The sequence below is a fragment of the Benincasa hispida genome, chromosome 11, assembly GCF_027475165.1.
Source record: "Benincasa hispida cultivar pf3 chromosome 11, pf3_genome.v1.1, whole genome shotgun sequence".
In the NCBI taxonomy this organism is placed as follows: Eukaryota; Viridiplantae; Streptophyta; class Magnoliopsida; order Cucurbitales; family Cucurbitaceae; genus Benincasa; species Benincasa hispida.
The window spans coordinates 76,013,643-76,033,353 of NC_143488.1; the positions used below are offsets into that span (position 1 = coordinate 76,013,643).

Sequence of the window (19,711 nt, forward strand, 5' to 3'; positions counted from 1 at the left end):
GAAAAAACTTGGAAGTTTCAAAACCACGGCAAATTCAATTTTGGACCCAAAATTTGGGTCAAATGTACAATTACTCATAAAAGTGAATCCCTAAACGAAGACAAGAAATTACCCACCTAATTTAGAATTTGTACGTGACAGTTCTGGTTACAATTGAGACTTTAGGGTTGTTCATTGCAAATCTTTGGCAGTTCAAGTCCACTGACATCATTTTAACAACCATGTTTGTGACTAGTGTCCAAAGATCAGTTGCTGTAGTTTGTTTACCTTTGATATCGTTTAACATTATTAACCATTACAATAGAATAATGACTTTCAATCTTGATAATGTTCATTTAGGTAAAGAATTATCTGCAAGAACCTGTTTTGTTGATATCTTTGAGTGAGCTATCATCACAGTTGAGCAAGTTGTTTCATCTCTCACATGGGAAGATTCAGTATTATTTCAGTACATCAATAATCAATTTGAGGTATCCAAATCTTTGCTAGAGTGAAGTAATGCTAGCTTATTCATTTTCTCCCTTTTTTCTAGGGAGGGGGTGGCCAATCATCTCAATAGCTCTCTATATAGTCTCCTTTTTGCACCATCTTCACTACTACACCTATTTTCTTCCCTTGTTTCTAAGGAGGGTGTGGCCATCTATCTCAGGATGTTGACAGCAACATCAGACATTTCCATCTTAAAAAGTCCAAGAGCTTCCTTGACATTTTCAGCTCGATCCATGCATCTACTAGGTCTCAAAAATCTCAAGCAGTAGTACAAGAGTTCATTTCAGCGAGAATGTTATGGTACCTACTGTAATCTGAGGTATTTTTGAAACCAGGAGTTAAATCTGACAGGAATCTCAAAACTGCTGACAAATGTTGCGAGTCATTGGTTGCAAAAGCCGCTTGAAGAAACAAGGCCGGCCGGACTGTGTCAACCTGCATCACGTTTTCAGAAAGTCATTCTCAGTTTAGTAAATAGGAAAGGTAATTATTAAATGAAACATAACATAGATGTTCAAAATATATGGATCAAATTGCCAACATGTGCATGCATATATGCTCTACTTTAAAGTTGGAGGTTCAAATCCTCATATTACATACTAATACAAGAAGAAAATTTCTTCTCAATTTAATATTCAAGGAAGGCGAGGAACAAAAATTAAACATCAACAACACCGATATCGTTTGGATACATGGATAGAATCATAGAGGTAAGGACAGAATATCAATATCCACCGATTTTCTTCAAAATTGATGAAAATAAAAGAAGAAAAGAACACACAATGTTTTACATGGAAAACCCTCGAACAGGGAGAAAAAACCACGATACATAACACTTTTTATTTTTTTCTATTGAAACATACAAGAGAGGGCACAGATATAAATAGACTCGTAGGAAACCCTAATACAACTTAGGACGAAGATATAACTAAAATGTGCTTAGGGCTAAACGGTGAAAGCCCTCTATTTTCAACACTCCCCCTCAAGTTGGGGCATAGATATCAATAAGACCCAACTTGCTAACACAAAAATCAAAGGTTTGCTTGAGTAACCCTTTTAGGAGAATATCTGAGACTTGTTGACCAAAAGGAATGTATGGAATTAAGAGACTGTCACTGTCCAGTTTCTCTTTGATGAAGTGTGTATCCATTTCCACGTGTTTTGTCCTATCATGTTGAACTGAATTATTCACTATGTTTATCGCTACTTTATTATCACAATTAAGCTTCATCGGACAATCACTATCTTGATGGAGATCTGGCAGAACTTTCTTCAACCAAATTTCTTCACATATTGCCAGACTCATAGCTCTGTATTGTGCTTCAGCACTGCTTCTAGTAACCACCCCTTGTTTCTTACTTCTTCAGGTAACAAGATCACCTCATACAAAGGTACAGTATCCAGATGTCGACTTTCTGTCTACAACAGAGCCTGCCCAATCAAAGTCAGTGTAAGTTTCAATACATCTTTTGTCGATTCTTCTGAACATCAGACCCCTACCAGGAGTGGTTTTCAAATATCTCAAGATGCATTCCACAGCTTTCATATGCTCCTCGTAAGGTGATTGCATAAATTGACTCACTACACTGACAGCGTAGGATATATCCCGTCTAGTATGGGATAGGTAGATCGATTTCCCTACTAGACGCCAGTATCTCTCTTTATTGATAGGAACTTTGTCAATAGAATCACTAAGCTTAGTATTAAATTCCGCAAGAGTATCCACGGGCTTACATCCAGTCATACTTGTTTCTTTTAGTAAATCATGTGTATATTTCCGTTGAGAAATTGAATTCCCTTCTCTTGACCATGCTACTTCCATTCCTAGAAAATACCTTAATCTCCTAAGGTCTTTAATCTCAAACTCCTCAACTATTTTCTTTTTAAGTCTAACAATTTCAATGGCATCATCCCTTGACAAAACAATATCATCTACGTACACAATAAGAACAACAATCTTCCCTGATACCATCTTTTTGTGAATAGAGTGTGATCAGAGTGCCCTTGAGCATAACCTTGGGACTTAACAAAGGTAGTGAATCTATCAAACCAAGAAATTGTTTCAACCCGTATAGAGAGTTTCTTAGTTTACACACTCAGTGATCAAACTGAGCCTCAAAACCCGAAGGGGGACACATGTAGACTATTTCTAACTCACCATTAAAGAATGCATTTTTCACATCAAGCTAATGGAGCGGTCAGTCTTTGTTCACGGCCACTGACAGAAGAACACGGATGGTGTTTAGCTTTGCTACAGGAGAGTCTCTAAGTAGTCTATCCCAAAGGTTTGAGTAAACTCTTTAGCAACCAACCTAGCCTTGTACCTGTTAAGAGTTCCATCAGACTTATACTTTATGGTGAACACCCACTTGCATCCAACTGTCTTATGCTCTTTAGGAAGAAAAACATGATCCCAAGTATTATTTTTCCCAATAGCTCATTTCCTCCATAACCACAGCTTTCCACTCAGGAATAGCCATTGTCACATGTATACTGTTTAGTATTGTTATTGTATCCAGGCTCGTAGTAAGAGCCTTGAACTCAGGGGACAAATTACAGCAAGATAGATAACTATGCATAGAGTACTTAGTGCAAGATCTAGTACCTTTCTTCAAAGCAATGAGAAGATCAAGAGAGGTATCATGACTATTTATTCTGTCTGACCCTTCATCAATAACCCCACATCCATCCAACTGCTGTAGGGTTTCACCCTCTCATACTTTTTCCACACACTCTTCCTTACCCATTATAGTATCACTATCTGAGGCGGTTTCCTTAAACCTACCACTTTCAACTGTACCAGCATCGCACATAGCTTCCTTGGTACAAGCATCAGTACTGTTAAGAGATTTTTCCATTCTCACCCCCATTACACATATCATTCTCAGCACAAACATCAATATCATTAGAGACAGGAGTACGAGTACCTTGAGCTGATGTCAGGTCCGGCTCATGGACCAAAACCCGAGAAACAACAGGTGGCACTATTTTCTTCCTGAGATTTTTCCTATAGTATGTTATCCACAAGACTTGTTTGGTAGGTAGGACAGTTCATTAATACTCGAGATAGGTTCAGGGAATGAATCTAATGAAATCGAAGATGTGGACCAATTAGCCTCTTCAATAGAGCTCTCTCTCTGAAAATGACTAATGGGAAAGAAGGACTGATCCTCAAGGAAGGTAACATCCATCGAAACGAAATACCTTTGGGATGATGGGTGGAACACTTATATCTGTGATGATAAAGGGGATATCCGACAAAGACACATTTTTTAACACGAGGGGTAAATTTAGTGCAATTAAGACCATGAGTATGGACGAAGACAACACACCCAAACACACAGAGAGGAACATCAGGAATAAGGCGTGTGATTTGATACGACTCTTTGAAACACTCAAGAGGAGTGAAATTTTAGAACTCATGAAGGCATGCAATTAATTAGATGCACTGCAGTTAAGACAACATCCCCCCACAAGTAAGACGGAAGGGAGGAAGACAACATGAGGGAATGTGCAACCTCAACTAGATGACGATTATTCCGTTCAGCCACCCCATTTTGTTGTGGATTGTAAGCACAAGAGGTTTGATGAACAATTCCTTTAGATGCCAAAAATTCACGGAAGGTATTATTAAAGAACTCCCACCCGTTGTCACTCTGAAGGATGACAATTTTCGTGTTAAACTGAGTTTCCACAGTGGTATACAACTGTTGGAACACTGATGACACCTCAGACTTATCGGTAAGAAGGAAAACCCAAGTAAGGCGAGTATGATCGACAATAAAAGTCACGAACCAACATTTGCCAATAGAGGTGGTAATGGGTGAAGGACCCCAAACATCACTATGGACAAGAGTGACGGTTTGGATGGTTTAAAAGACTGAGATTGAAACGAGATCCGATGTTGTTTAGCACGAATACACACATCACAAGTCAAGGAGGAAACATCAACATTATGAAACAAATGAGGAAATAAATATTTCATATATTGAAAACTAGGGCGACCAAGACGAAAATGCAATAACATAAAATCTTTTTCAGAAATAAAATAACAAGAAACGAAACTAGTCCTATAACTGTTCCTAGGGGAAGCATCAGCATTAAGGAAATAGAGCCCCCTATCATGTCAGACAGTGCTAATCGTCGTCACCGAGCTCAAGTCCTAAAATAAAACAGTATCAAGTGAGAAAACCGCTTGACAACCCAGATCTCTCATAATTTTACTGATAGACAATAAGTTGTAAGATATTTTTGAGACATGTAACACATCTTGTAAGGTCAAACACTCAAATGGGGAGAGATGATCTTTTCCTGCAACAAGAGCGAAGGACCCATCTGCAATCCTAATTCTTTCATTGCCAGCACTCGAATAATACGAAATAAATTGATCAGATGAGCTGGTTAGGTGATCTGTAGCTCTCGAATCAAGGATCCACAGCTTTCTACCATTAATACGGTTGAAGATTAGGGTTTTAGCCCTAAGGGCATTTTAGTAATTTAGCTTTTCCCTAGTTTGTATTAGGGTTTCCTACCAGTCTATTTATATCAGTGTCCTCTCTTGGATGTATTATCAGAAAATAATAAAAAGCTCTGTGTCATGGTTTCTTCTCCTTGTTCTAGGATTTTCTACACAAACATGTGTGCTCTTTTCTTCTTTTACTTTCATCATGGTATTAAAGCATGGTGATGAAACCCTAGCCGTCGTCGATGAAAATCAACTAGGGGAGTAACAACCAGCCGGTGACAATGGCACCACCACCGTCGACATAGCCACTATTGTGCAGGCTGCCATAGAATGGTATGTTCAGACAGCCCTTCCTCACCTCCTCAAAGCCAACCGACCAGCCGAATGGAGCCCAACCGGCAGTACACCCGATCGAGATGAGCAGCTTCCAGATGGCGTCCTTCCAATCGAGTGCCATCGAGCAGATCCAGCCAGTCGCCTTCACAATCAGGCCAAGGAGCATCCAGACGGCGTCGATCGGTTTCGAGCAGACCCAGTCGATTGTCGCAGCACAACTTGTTCCTTGCATCAACGGCTTTGAACAGGTTCAGCCAACTACCCAGCCTCCGAGTCACTTCTGGCGCATCGGTTCTGCTTCGACCAACCAACCCAGTCGCGGTTGATCACCAACCATCCTCGATCAGAGCTTCGACCAACAACGTTGTTTCTAGTGGTTTAGTTCCAATGGCTCCAAGCGGCAGCAGCTACCCAGCGTCGAGCGGTGGAACCAGTGGTAACCAACAGAGTTTCTTTGAGGTTGGGGAGTCTCCTTCACCCTATCTCAAACAGCAACCAGTTCGGTCAACCACCACCATGTGCACTCTATTTCTAGGGGTCAGGGCATTACAGGTCCCACAAATCTATCCCCAACAGAGATCCAACAATGGTTCGCTCATCTTCAACAACATATAGCAGCTCTCGGGGCAGCTTTTGGGGATAATTTTGAAAATCTCCATTACTAATCCTTTGTATATCTTGGTGTTTCTAACCATCCACTCATTTTTGCTCAATCGGCTGTGTTATGGTAATAGACATATGGTAGTACATACAAGTAATAGTGAAAACTCAATCCGATTGATCTTTTGAGTCCGCTTCAAGACAGGATAACTAGTGACCCAAGACAACCACAAATATCCAGTTGTTGATGAGATTTTGTTGAACACAATTATGTGTGTTGCATATCTTAAGCTATGCGTTTATGCCCATGCGTCAGAGGTCCGTCAGAGGTCATGCGTTGGAATGAAAAGTATGCGTTAATCTAGTATGCAATGACCATGCGTTCCTATCACAAGTTTTCTTGCCTTCTCGCCAATTATAACGAGAACACAAGTTTCTCGAGTAATCCGAGGTCGAACACAAGGACTTGTAACTCAATAATGCTTGTGAAACAATGCGTTTGAGGCGATGAATAAAAGTAAAAAGAAGAAATTAATGGATTACACACTACTCCTACTCCTAACTAAACAGATTGAGCAATGGAAAACTTGCGATGAGAATTGGTAGATACACAACAACTGTTAACGCATATTAATGTTTATTATCTTAAATCGCTCGAGTAATCCCAGCTCGTCACACTAACGCATCGCACACCTCTCGTTGGTCAGCCGCATGACTATATCTCTATAGTGCATGGTTGCGTCGAACATAAGACTGTGCCTGTCTCTAGGAACAATGCATACTTTGCTTTAGTGCGTTCCATCTCTTACCTTCTCAGGCAGTTAGATGCGGCTAATTAACCTATAGACAAGCATTGCAACAGCCCATCGACAAGCGTTGCTACAGCCTCTCACCAAGCAAAGAAGATTAACTCACTATACTCACACAACGTGCACCTCTCGGTGGGTTGCTACATGTGTCCTATCTCTAGGCTACACGATTGAGCATGCGATTGCCTTTGATAATTAAACGATGAAGGTAAACAATGATAAAGATAAAGACGATGAAGAAGATAGCATTGAAGGAATTAAGATATACATTGATTACAAAATGTCTTAATATCTTAAACTAAAATGTAATACAATACAAAGATCAGAGAAGAAATGAAAGACTCTGCATCAAGGCTGCTGGTGATGCCATGGATGGATGGTGGAGATGTCTCTCTCGAGCTCTATCTCCGGCGAAAGCTCCGATCGTCACTCGGACTGGTTTATGGAAATGAAGAATCCTCACAGAAAATCTCGCTCATGCTCTCATCTATGATCGCAAACCTCTGTCTTAAGGCAGAAGTTCGGATGCCTTGAAGTGAAGGTCCAAGGGTTATTTATAGAGTTTAAATGCTGACAACAATCATGATTGCATTCTGGCTCACTGCTACCTTTGTCGCGGTATGGGCAATGTCATATCATCTTATCTGTTGATACTCCCAAGGTATGCGTTCGAGCTTATTTCAATTGAAGTATCAACGCATTCCACCCATCTTGCGATCGGCCTTCTATTATGGTTATAACTTCATAATCGCAATCTCCTTGCGATGACCGCATTCGCTTGATGGCCGCAACTTCTCTTCGATGACCGCATTCGCTTGACGGCCACAACTTCTATGCGATGGATGCATGCGGCTGATGGCTGCAACACTCATGCGTCGAACGTATGCGTTCGCCTTTGCGATGGAGAGATTCCCCACATGCAGTCATCTTTGCGATTGCTAGGCTTCCGTGTATGCGATTGTCTTTGTGATCGCCAGGCTTCAGCGCATGCGTTTGATTTTGCGATTGCCTTCCAACGCATGCGTTTGATTCCTGCGATAGCTACAAAAATAGACAATTTGACACGGAATAACGCATAATATTGGGTTAGCCAAGATTTTCAATGCTGATCGACGCAACCTTAATTTTTCACAAATTCTAAGTATTATCACTATATTTTCTACTTGTTAACCCTCATAATTCTAAATAAAAGGCTTAAAATAACTGGCATATCTGCCAATTATCACCAGTCAATCCCGGCCCACTTAGGTCTCTCTTCCAATCTACCGATGTATTCTGAAAATCTAGTAACCTCTTTCCCTACTCTACACAACAAATTTCTTGTTTGGATCAAGATAGCTCTTGAGGGACGTCATAAATTCGGATATTTAACAGGTGAGATACCAAAACCCAGGCCTGGTGATCCTCAAGAACGCATCTGGAAAGGGGATGACTCATTACTCCAGTCTGTGTTAGTGAATAGCATGGAACCACATATAGGCAAACCCTTGCTTTATGCTGCGACCACTCAAGAATCTGGGATGCAATTCAAAAGTTATACTCAAAGAGACAAAACGCTTCTCGACTGTATACGTTACGGAAACCCTAGAACACAATATTTTACGTGGAAAACTCTAGAACCGAGAGAAAAAACCACGATACAGAACACTTTTTATTATTTTCTAATGAAACATACATGAGAGGGCATAGATATAAATAGACTGGTAGGAAACCCAATACAACTCAGGATGAAGATAAATTACTAAAATGTCCTTGGGATTAAAGGGTGAAAGCCCTCTATTTTCAACAAAAATCATAAAACTTTAAAATATTATTTCAATTCATACTTAAGCCTTTTCATTTTCTAAATAAGTCATATCTTTTTTTTAACTAAAAATCAATTTTTCATTGAAGGAATGAAAATGGACTCATTGCTGACATTTCATGTTACAAGAATATTTATAAGAGATATCGAAGAAATTACCTTAAACTTCCGTGTGTAGCGCAATGCTTCGAGGTAATATCCATCTTGCACGAGCAGAGACACATAATCATAATGTAGATAAAGCTGCCGGAGCATATCTAGACCCAGTTTCCTTGTCGGGAAATTATGGCGACCAGACTCCAGTAATTGCAAGGCAACCTCTTTAGAAGGTTCAATAATCTGTTAAAAGAGAAAAGACATCTCTAACTAGTGTATTCATTTGTGGTCACTCTCACTCTTCTAGGAAAACCTTGTAAGAAAAGATCAATACCTTTTGCTGCACAAATAATCCAATTTCTGTGTATCGTTCATTGCGAGCTAATATTTGGACTGTCAAGACATAGATGTTTGGGTTTACTTTGATCTTTTCTGAATTAACCCTACAAAAAAGGAAAGGTAGAATACCAAATGAACATACAGAGAAATGTACAAAACTGCGCTTATGGTTGATGCCAGAATATAAAACCGATATGCAAATTCGAAAACTTATATCAACAAATCATTCATATATAATTGAACAACAGTAAATTGAGTTTCTTAAAATCCTATACTTGGAACTTATCCATAGTTTATATTTCTTTATCACAGCAAGTATCAACAAGAAGCCGCTATCATTATAGAAAAGAGAGTGCAGAATGATGATAAACTTTCGAAATCACAACCATTTCACATTGAAAGAATATCACATACCTGCGGAGGAACTCGATAATTATAGCCAGCAAGTAAGAAGGATCTCCAACTATCTCTTCCTCAACGGGAGCAAACACAAAGCTGTACATCTCATCAGGTGAGATAGATGGTGACGAAATCAGAGATTCCTCATCAGAGACATCGTCATTCAACCGGTTACATCCAGGTCCAAGATGTTGATACTGTGAAGATGATGCCTGAACTTCAGTAGAACTTATTATGCCTCTCCATCTTTCCCGGTCTACTATAGACTGATGGTTGCCTGGAACTGTATTTAGTTGTTCAATGTCAGCATTCTCCTCAGAATCTGAAGATGGAAATATTGAAGTTCGATGAAGAGCTTCACTTTCCACTTCAGTAGTTGAATCACGGTTATTAGTACCAGGTACAGGGCCAGAGCCACCAACTTGAGGCATAACCGATTGTGTCCTGTCAGTTTTTGATTCCTTGACATTTGGACCTACTTTGCTTGAGCGGGTATATGATGAGACTAGAACATCTATAGCCTTAGCAACAGTGGCCACAGGCCTGTGCTCCAGAATCGTAGTTCTTGTCAAGGTCAAGCACAACTGCTTAGCCTGAACATAAGTAGGAATTATTTAGTAGTTCAAGGAAAGAAATACTTGTGACATTCCAAGAACTTGGGAACCACAACATACAGATAGCCAATACACCATACGAAATCTACATTAGGGGCAAAAACAGTAAAGGGAAGGCAGTGTCGCCTCAAAGGATGGGTGGTTAAAAGAGAGATGGTTTGTGTTAGTCTTATTCTTAAGAGGGAGTTGGTCAGTTATGAATATAAGTATTTAATAACCAAATAAATGAGAAGGGAGTCATCTTAAAATTATTTTGAGGTTTTGGCAGAGCTTTCAGACCTCTTGAATGTTGGAGTGAGATTTAATACCTTTTTATATTATCAATTAGGGTTTATAATATTGTTTGTGCTATAAAGTACACATATTGCTGAAATGGTTCTCAGTGTTGGGGTTGAGATAACTATTGACAATATTATCATCTATCGACCAACGCAAAAGCTCTTTATATATTTCTTTCATGAGAGAGATTCTATTTGGTCCGGTGGCCCCTATAAGCCCAGAAAGAATCAAGTGAATTGGAAAGAACTGATCCTCTCTTCCCACTCAGCATTGAAGATTGGGGGTTGGATCTCTAAAGCAGAACTCTACCCTTTTTGATAAAATGGCTGTGGAAATAAGCTTAAGAGGAAGAGAATCTATGAAGGAAAACCGTAGCAGCTAGCTCACTACCAAATGCAGGTACGGAATCAGCCAAAGGAAAGCCTTGGGTAGATACTGGATATTGTTAAAAACACTAGAAGCTTCGTGAGTTCCCCCCCCCCCCCCTTCAAAGCCTCCAATAGGAGGCACATAGAAGGCACATTTGATTTCGGAAAGATACAACCTTCCTTTCTCTGTACTGTTTCCCAAGTTATAGAGTCTATCTTCAAAAAAGGAGAACGTGATTGCTGCTTGCTGGAGTGAGTAATCCTACACTTGAGATTTTGGGCTGAGAAGAAATCTTTCACACGGATTATGAAGTGGGCTGCTTTCACGGAAAAATTGAACTTATTTCAAAGAGGTCAAACTCATGATAAAATTGTATGGAATTTGGATCCAGGGGATGGCTTCTCAGTTAAATCTACCTTCTCCCATTTGACGAGCACAAAGGCTATATAAAAAGTACCCTGTGGTGAAGAAAATTCGGGGTTTTAAAATACCTAAGAAAGTGAAACTCTTTCTCTTGTATTTATTCTACAGAAGTCTGAAAATAGCTGAAAACCTTTGAAGGAAGTTCCCCCATCGGTCCATTTCCCCCTCAATCTGCTGCTTACGAACTGAAGAGACTCTCTACATTTTTGTCCATTGTTTTGATGTTTGTTCTCTTTTTTTTTTTTTTTTTTTGAGGGGTGGGGGAGTCTCTTTCCCAGCCTAGGCTGCTCTCTTCTTTTTGTTTATAGAAGTTCTGAAGTTTCTTACAGGGGAAAAAGAAACAATTCAGAACAAAAGGAATTCTTGTATTTGAAGCACAAATCCTCAGATCAATCAGTGAAATTAAAGCTCTACCTTGCTAACTTCCAATTTCCGTCGCTGCAAGAATTCTAGAAGTGATGGCACTTCAGAGCTACTTGAAGCGATCGCCTGCCATTAAAAAAAGAACTTAAGAGCCTAAATTTTGCATGATAAATAAGTGGGGGAAAGAAAGAGAATAAATTAAAAATACAACAATAACCTCCAAGTCTATATGTATCTTCCACACTAATTTGTTAACATGATCACAAATCAGGTCTGGGACAAGAAATTTCCAACCATCCCCGTAGACGATTGCTTCATCAGGTACTGCATCAGCTTCTAAACTGGCACTACCTTGCTTACTACTTCGGACATCAATATTTGGTCCAGGAAAACCTCTCAACAATAAAGGAAGTGGAGCGGATATGGGTGCCCTTGAATCAGTAAAAATATCATAAAGGATAACTACTTTTGCATCTACTTGATGAACAAGCAACACATTGTCAACCACGCCCACAGAAATCCAACTCGAATAGATTGGTAAAGAACCCTGCAGATAACAATGACAGCAAAGTAAGTATAATAATCCTCAAGTCAAAATTTGATGTCGAAGTGTTAACTTAGAAATCTAGAGCAGATATGAAGCCTGACTAACGTACATAGCTCCCTCAGCAAAGTTTGATCCCCTATGAACCATAACACCAAAGAGAACTTGAATTTAAATTGAAACCTGACTAACAGTATAATTGGACTTCTGACAGACTACTGCATGGTAGAGCTTATTTGCGGATAATCAATCCATGCATAACCCATTCTGCAAGGGTGTATCCCCTTTTCTCCAGTTAAGAATGAAATCAAAACATGAATGAGATTTTGGTTTTTAAAATCCTTCTGCATGTTCCCACTCACTTCTAAACATTTTCATTCTAAATTAATTGCAAATATGGAACAAGAAATATTACAAGACTTCATTGAGAAAATGATAAAATATGAAATACAATTTAAGCAACCAAAGAAATAAATCCAGATAGCAAGCTGCAAGCAGCAAGGTAACCTTAGGCCTTTGTTTTGTAGCTATCTTTAGTATAGAATAACATTCTATACCAGAGTCCAGACGAAAGCCATTTCAATTATAAACCTTTTTCACTACAAGATCCCACAAGGAAACTACGTGGGAATAAACATCCCAAAGAAAGGCAGAGTATGAGAACAGACGCAAACACCACCAACGGAGACCACCTCCTAAATTTTGAGGGATCACATTAACTCCACCACATAACACATCACCATTGGCCCATTGCAATTACACTTGTAATGATCTTGTTAAATTAAAATTCACAAAAAAGAAATCTTCGTGATGTATAAACATTCTTTTCTCATGTGCGATGAACTCAAGTGAGAGAAGTAAGATTTTTAGAGAGGCTGTGTGTTGAGATTTGGAAAGTGGTTGGAAAGCAGCGAGGTTTAATGCCTTACCACAAAAGACTGAATTAAGGTACAGGTGAGTTTTTTGTACCTTAATTAGGTCTTCTGCGAACTGGAAAAATCCTTTAACCTTGGTCGTACACTGAAATTAATTATTTTTATCCACGAAAAACATTGGAACCAACAATTTAACCAATTTTAAATCTCAACAAATTTTTTTTTAAAAGAAAAAAATCTACATGGGTAAGTTTTTGAAACATATACCTGCTGCACAACCGCGTCACGATAGAACCTGTAGGTATGAAGTAGCATCGCAATTCTATCCACTTGCAAGCAATATATTCTTCCATAGCTGACAAAGTTTAGAAAATATACATATATGAGTTTTATTTTGATTAGCAACAAAAACCAATTTCTCAAAGAATGTAGAAAAAGAAAAGGGGCAAACTGATTGAAACCCCTACACAGTGATAATAAAGATGTCCTCTATAGCTAGGACAGGCTTGCTGTTAGCATCAGATTTTGCCATTGCCATTTCAAATTTTGGCAAGCGAACAATCCCTGCTGCTGAAAGCTAACCATGAAAAAAAGGCATCCAAGTCAGACAACGAGCATATATTCAAGGGATAATTGGAATTCTAGCATAGTTTAAATAATATAGCAACAAAAAAAGTTAAATACAAAATATAGCAAAAATTAGAACATGCACATATAAATTGTTACACTTAATTTAATCAGTATGTAGGTTCATAAGTGAAAAGTGATTACATTAATTATAAACTAGAACCCCAATTCTTTTTTCATTTGAGCTTTGTCTCAAGGATCATGATGAAAAAGATTATTTATAAAGGAAGTGAATATGGAGGGATTTACACATTTTATCATCTGAGAGTTGAAGGACATAGCATGAACTGGAGTCGCATCCCCTCTCGAAGTGCATTTTCATCAAAGTCGTTCATCTATGCGTTGAGTAAACTCTAACTTGAGTTTCATAATTTTCCTCCTTTAGATTGTATGGCAGTTAGCTAGTCAACAAATGAGCTAGTGCTTGCTTGGAGTTAGTACGTTAAAATGTCTAAGACCGTTATCCAATCAAGTCGAACTAAATTTACAATATTTGTTTACTTTCGTTGAGGCCTTTCTCATGTAATTTGGTATATTTAATAAAAAATAAATAAATGTATTGTTCTGACTTATTCATTATTGTATTTCCATGCTAAAATTTTATAGCAGATAATTATGTCTCCTCAAATTTTAAGAATGACAATGTTGGAGAATGGTTATCTAAGTAAGAACCCAGGTCTTACTCAGGTGAGGAGCATGAAACTTTTAGCAACCCTCCTAGGTCAGTTACAATATGGAATAATAGACATCGTCTTAAAATGGGAAGATCCTTAAAGTTTCATATTCATTTTAAAAAACATTCTTGGCTGAAATTATTTTTGCAACCTGTTTCTGAAATTAATCACACGCCCTCATCTGTTTTAACCGGTGACATTTTTCATCAACCTCTGTTTCCAAATTCCAACAAAACCATTATTCCCTATTCAACCAAAAATCTTTGATTGTATTTAATTCTTCTGTAATATTCATCCTCACTCAAAAAGTTGGATCCAAAACCTTTCGGGAGATCTTTCTCAAGTTATATATTTGTTCATCGAAATTCATCTCTGCAATAAAAATTGGTAACATTAATAGATTGAATTTTACCATTTTCTTCGGGAAACTGGAGGAAAATTCTTCAGAAAATTATCTTTATACTAAAACTGTGGGCATACTGATAACAATACAAGGTATGGAGTGCCATTCATCATAATGTCCCAGAAGTAGAAACCATATTTTATGGGTTTTTGCCAAGTAATGTTGTCAGGAACACAGAAAAATTAAAGTAAATAAATAAATTGTGGAAGTTCAAATAAACTCAGCATGTCATGGTTGTAAAACTTGTACCTGAAATCCATGAAAAGTTTTGCACTGCATTCCAGAAGCCATAAGCACCAATCGACTTTCATGTGTGTAGGCATACCAGCTCACATTCAATTTCTTTGACTCCACCAAATGAATGGACTTTGAATCAGAACTATAAGCAAACAAGTCCAGCCCACTGCAAAAAAACTTCACCTTAGGTCCTTAGCCAAACATAAATATCAACAAGCACAAAATCATAGACTATATATATGTTTTTGGACTTCAAAAAAAGCTATGACCATCCAACCTTTAACCTCAAAAATTAGATCATACAAATTCCTTCAGGCCCAAATAGTATGCCTTTTTTAGTTTAACAACCAAAAATTATTTATAAGGAACATCTAGATTGAATAGAAAAGGGGTAAAATAGAAGGGGATGGCAACAGAGCTCCAACAAAAACCTCAAAATTTGAATAGACTACATAGATGGGTCTCCATTAGCCATTACTTAAAATATGGCCAGAAGGCAGACTCTTTGATGGGAAAACCAAAATAAGCATCAAATTATAACTGTTCCAACACCTCTCCTGTCCCATTGCCTATTCCTCTATAAATTGTTCAATTTCTAACTTTCCAAAAACTCCCACACAATCACAAAGATAAAGTTTGTCAAAATGATTTTAGATTTTCCCAGCAAAATATGTATTGAAGTGGTTCCCCTTTTCACTCATAATTTTGAAAAGCCAATATTTTGCTGTTACCTGGTCTTCACAAATACAATATTGCACAAGGGACAATCCGTCCAAAAAAATCCCAGAATGCTCTCCGGCTCTGGTCTACATTTCTGACTAAAAGTTTCACCTGTTTCTCTAATCAAAAACTGTATTTCGTGGTTTGATCTTTGTATTGCAATAATCTTTAAGTCTAAGGAATATCGAATAGATAAGATGGGCCCTTCTGTAATTGCATCAGTGGTATAAGCAACAGCAGGATTAAACGGAACAGTTTTCCATGAGAAAATCTATACAAAAGACAAAGAGAAACATAATCAAAACAGGTTTAAAAAGCTCCAGATGAACTTTGAGTACTAGTGCATCAACAGCTAAAGATCTATTACCTGATCCCCAGTTCGGCAGATCAATAACTTATTTCCATCATCAAAAAATAATCCCCTTAGTCCAGGAATTCTACATCGTAAGGGTGGATATTGTATATAAGCATGTGAGAGAGCACTGGATTTGCTTAGACCAGCACTGGGTTGTAATCTCGATGGTCTTCCAGACATTTTATCAAGTCACCTCTTAACCTTGGAGAAAAGTTTCTGAAAGTGAAACCAAGCAATTTATGCAATCCAAATTAAGCTTATTCACTCAAACCTCACTGCAAAAGGAAAAATGCGAATGGCATTAGGAAAGCAGAAAACATTTGCAAATGTTCAAGTGGATCTTTATAAGACAGTTAATACCACATTCGCGTCAATGTCGTGAATGTAGAAAATTTTGCCTAGTGCTCCAAGCTTTACGACTCATCATATTGGTATTTTCTTCAATAAAGCAATGATGCTTATCATTTCCCCCGAAGCTATCCAACAACCATTTGATTAGTTGAGTGCAAATATTTCAACAAGATAAAGCCAAGGCCATTTTTTGTGACAGTTTTGTTTTTAGGTTTTGGTTTCTTTAAAATTACGCTTATAAAAACTATGCATAACTGTGTTTTTTTTTTAGTTTTGTTTTTCACTTGTATATAAACACTCTAGTAATCTTGACCAAATTCTTTCTAGTTTTTAAATTCGAACACGATTTCGAAAAAAAATTTGAAAGTAGACTAGGAAACAAATGAAAAAAAAAGGGCAAATATGAATCTATACCCCTTAACTTTGGGAGTTGTATCAACTTAAACCCTAAACTAAGAATTGTATCCAGTTAAACCCTAAACTTTGAGGGTTGTATCAATTTAAACTCTGAACTTTTAGAGTTGTATCAATTTTTAAGCCCCAAACTAATAATTGTATCAATTTAAACCCTGAACTTTCATGAGTGTATCAATTTAAATTCAGGACTATCATAAATATATCAATTTAACCCCTTAACTTTCATAAGGGTGTCCAAATAAAACATAATGGAGGGTTTAAGTTGATACAATTATGAAAGTTTAGGGTTTAAATTGATACACTTATAATAGTTTAGAGTTTAAATTGATATAATTATTAGTGTATGGTTTAAATTGATACAACCTCCAAAGTTCAAGATTTAAATTGATACAATTATTAGTTTAAGGTTTAATTTGATACAACACCCAAAATCCAAGGGTATAAATTGATATTTTCTCTAAAAGAAAAATAGTAAATAAGCATTGTTTTTAAAAAAACAGAAAACCAAAACCAAAACTGTTATCAATCAGGCCCTACAGTTATTTGTTTCCTCATATATGTTCCTTTTTATTTTTCTTCTTTTTTCCCCCTTAAAAGAAACATTGTTTCCTCAAATATGTTAAAAAAGAAATTGTAATTATTGATAGATACCGTATTTTGCATGCAAGACTTCAGTTCAAGAAATTCTTTCAAACACATATCACGTTCAACTTTTGGAACCTTTGCCGCAACACAAACCCCATATTGTTTTGCCTACACAAACAATTAATTAATTTTAAAATTGATACCATATATAATAAATGGTGTGGAAAACCAACCAGGAAAAGAACACAAATTAAGTTCGCAGTATGTTCTCTTACTTTCCTAAATCATTTGAATCACAATTCAAAGTCAAAAATAACAAATTATTTTTGTCAAAGTTCTTAACAGTCCCATAAACACAAAGCCACCAAATAGTATCAACTTTTTGTATACATCTCTTTCATGGTGTAAATTCACATCTTACTTTTGTGATTACAATCTTAGTTCTCTTGTGTCACAATGGAGTAGCATCATGTAATCTCCCATGGCTATTGTTGCCCTTTTGTAATTTCATCACAATGAAATTATGATCTATGTTTCTCATCGAAAAAAAAAAAAAGGAAAGAAAAAGAAGGTATCGACCATATGTTGCAGATATTGGAACTTGATACTTTCCAGAAGCAAACTACCATGGGTTGGCCAAAGCGATCAAAAGAGTCAAAAATAACAAATTATTTTTGTCAAAGTTCTTAACAGTCCCATAAACACAAAGCCACCAAATAGTATCAACTTTTTGTATACATCTCTTTCATGGTGTAAATTCACATCTTACTTTTGTGATTACAATCTTAGTTCTCTTATGTCACAATGGAGTAGTATCATGTGATCCACCATGGCTATTATTGCCCTTCTGTAATTTCATCACAATGTAATTATGATCTCCCAGTCCATTTCTGTATAGCTAGTCGTTGAGACACCCTTTCTCAGGCTGTTTGTTTTATTTTTTGTATGGCCTTCTTTCTCTAGTTTTCTTCATGTTCCTCAACGAAAATGAAGTTTCTTATTAAAAAAAAAATGATGCAACTACAAAAGTATGTGCCTAAAGAACTTCAACTAGTGGCTTTTAGAAAGTATGTCTACTAGGGAAAAGGCATAACCTGGAATTCCGTCTTTGAGCCCTGTCATGAGCGCTGATGCTATTTTGAAAAAGTTCCAAAATTAAACTCTTAACTCTCTGTTTTCTTTTTTATCCTTTTGATAAGAACTCGAGTTTTCATTGAGAAAAAGGAAAGAAAGTACAAATGCATAAGAAACACGCCCATAAAATAAGTCCACAACTATAAGAAAATACTCCAAACCAAAAGTATAAGACCAAACTAATAAATGAAAAGTTTTGGAACTGCATATATTCTTGGGAATATGAATTTCAAAGAAAGGGTGTCATTACTGATATATTTGCTGTTAAAACTTAAAATTAGCTTTAGCCTTCTTTTTATAGGAATCAAATTCATCAACAAAAATAGGTAAACTTAAACATATCTCATTGAATTTATAGAATTGCATTTTAAAGAAGAAGAACACATTCCAGTATTTATGATTCACTTTCGATCCCATTCACATACCTGAGACGCACAAGTAATTAGAACACGCTTAAGCAAGGAAGCTGTTCCTTTGTCCTTCCGGTCCATAGCACTGCGAAAAATCATATACAATATACAAAAAAACCAACCACATATGATCAATAAGCTTCTTAGGATAGAATAACAAAGCATAATTTCATTAAGAGATAATAGCCCACAATTCAAATTGTGCCCTAGAATCTCACTCCTCAAAAATTCCGACTTCTTGGGAATGTATTTTAGTAATTGACGGGAAAATTGACCCCAATCAAAAAAAAAATTAAAATGGAAAAAGACAGGTGATTTACCAAATCAAACAGCACCCATAAGAAAGAAATCGCAACTAAGCTCGCGATTCAGTGAGGGAAGATTGATAGATTTATGAACAGAGACTATGAGTGTGAAATTATAATTGGGAGACGGAGAAAGATCCAAGTTTTCTTCTGGATTTCCTTTAGACGGCAGCGTTCTTCTGGGTTCTAAGATAGACGGCGGGTTCTGCGATTTTACACGGGTAATTGACATTTTTAACCCCTTTGATAGTTTTAGTTTGAAAAATTGACCCCTTCCAAGAAATTATTTTTTTTAGTACCCTTTGAGTTTTTTTTTAATAGGTAGGTAAAAATAGGGAAATTTGCATGGATGACCCAATTTTTAGGTCTAAAATGTCAAATGACCCATTTTTAAAAAATAATGTCAATTGACCCTTTGCTTACGTCATCACAGGATGAGATTACAAAAATGCCCCTCTAGTCTATACGAGTGCGCTCAAACTCAATGGTCGTCCCACTCCACTCAAAATTATCGTGCAAGTATCGTTCAACCTCGCTCTACAAAACCATCGTCCATCTACTATTGTAATCACTAGGTTAGTGAATTTAATTTTTCTCTTCCATGTTGTGTTGCGCCTGTTTAGGTTGATTTCGTTTGATCGGTCGTCACGTTCGTAACTGGTTTCGGGGTTTAATCGATCGTGTCTATT

General features: G+C 37.2%; 1 protein-coding gene across 8 annotated transcripts; it reads right to left on the bottom strand.

The window, feature by feature from the left end:
• Nucleotides 1-309: 309 nt before the first annotated feature.
• On the bottom strand, nucleotides 310-18,750 carry LOC120090353 (C18orf8). Of its 8 annotated transcripts, none has more exons than XM_039047959.2 (13): nucleotides 18,268-18,419; nucleotides 17,240-17,341; nucleotides 15,833-16,036; nucleotides 15,477-15,736; nucleotides 14,758-14,911; nucleotides 13,272-13,381; nucleotides 13,072-13,159; nucleotides 11,603-11,932; nucleotides 11,437-11,511; nucleotides 9,353-9,930; nucleotides 8,934-9,042; nucleotides 8,663-8,842; nucleotides 6,919-7,740 (listed from the first exon to the last, which is right to left on the bottom strand). In XM_039047959.2, the coding sequence occupies exons 3-13, from the start codon at nucleotides 15,998-16,000 to the stop codon at nucleotides 7,531-7,533; spliced, it is 2,262 nt and encodes a 753-aa protein (XP_038903887.1). In that variant the 5' UTR covers nucleotides 16,001-16,036; nucleotides 17,240-17,341; nucleotides 18,268-18,419; the 3' UTR covers nucleotides 6,919-7,530. The 8 variants fall into 8 exon arrangements, with proteins under 8 accessions (XP_038903891.1, XP_038903887.1, XP_038903885.1 ...); XM_039047957.2 differs by having other exon boundaries at nucleotides 15,833-16,095; nucleotides 18,268-18,418; XM_039047963.2 differs by lacking the exons at nucleotides 6,919-7,740; nucleotides 17,240-17,341; nucleotides 18,268-18,419 and adding exons at nucleotides 310-924; nucleotides 16,181-16,296 and having other exon boundaries at nucleotides 15,833-16,095.
• Between the last annotated feature and the right edge of the window lie 961 nt (nucleotides 18,751-19,711).

Bases quoted from the DNA above. Each gene is read 5' to 3' on its own strand.
- LOC120090353 (XM_039047960.2), bottom strand. From the start codon at position 16,000: ATGTCTGGAAGACCATCGAGATTACAACCCAGTGCTGGTCTAAGCAAA. The intron at 14,912-15,476 runs GTAACAGCAAAA...GTTTTTTTGCAG, and splicing joins ATTGTATTTGTGAAGACCAG to TGGGCTGGACTTGTTTGCTT. The intron at 11,512-11,602 runs GTTATTGTTGTA...TTTTAATGGCAG, and splicing joins AGATACATATAGACTTGGAG to GCGATCGCTTCAAGTAGCTC.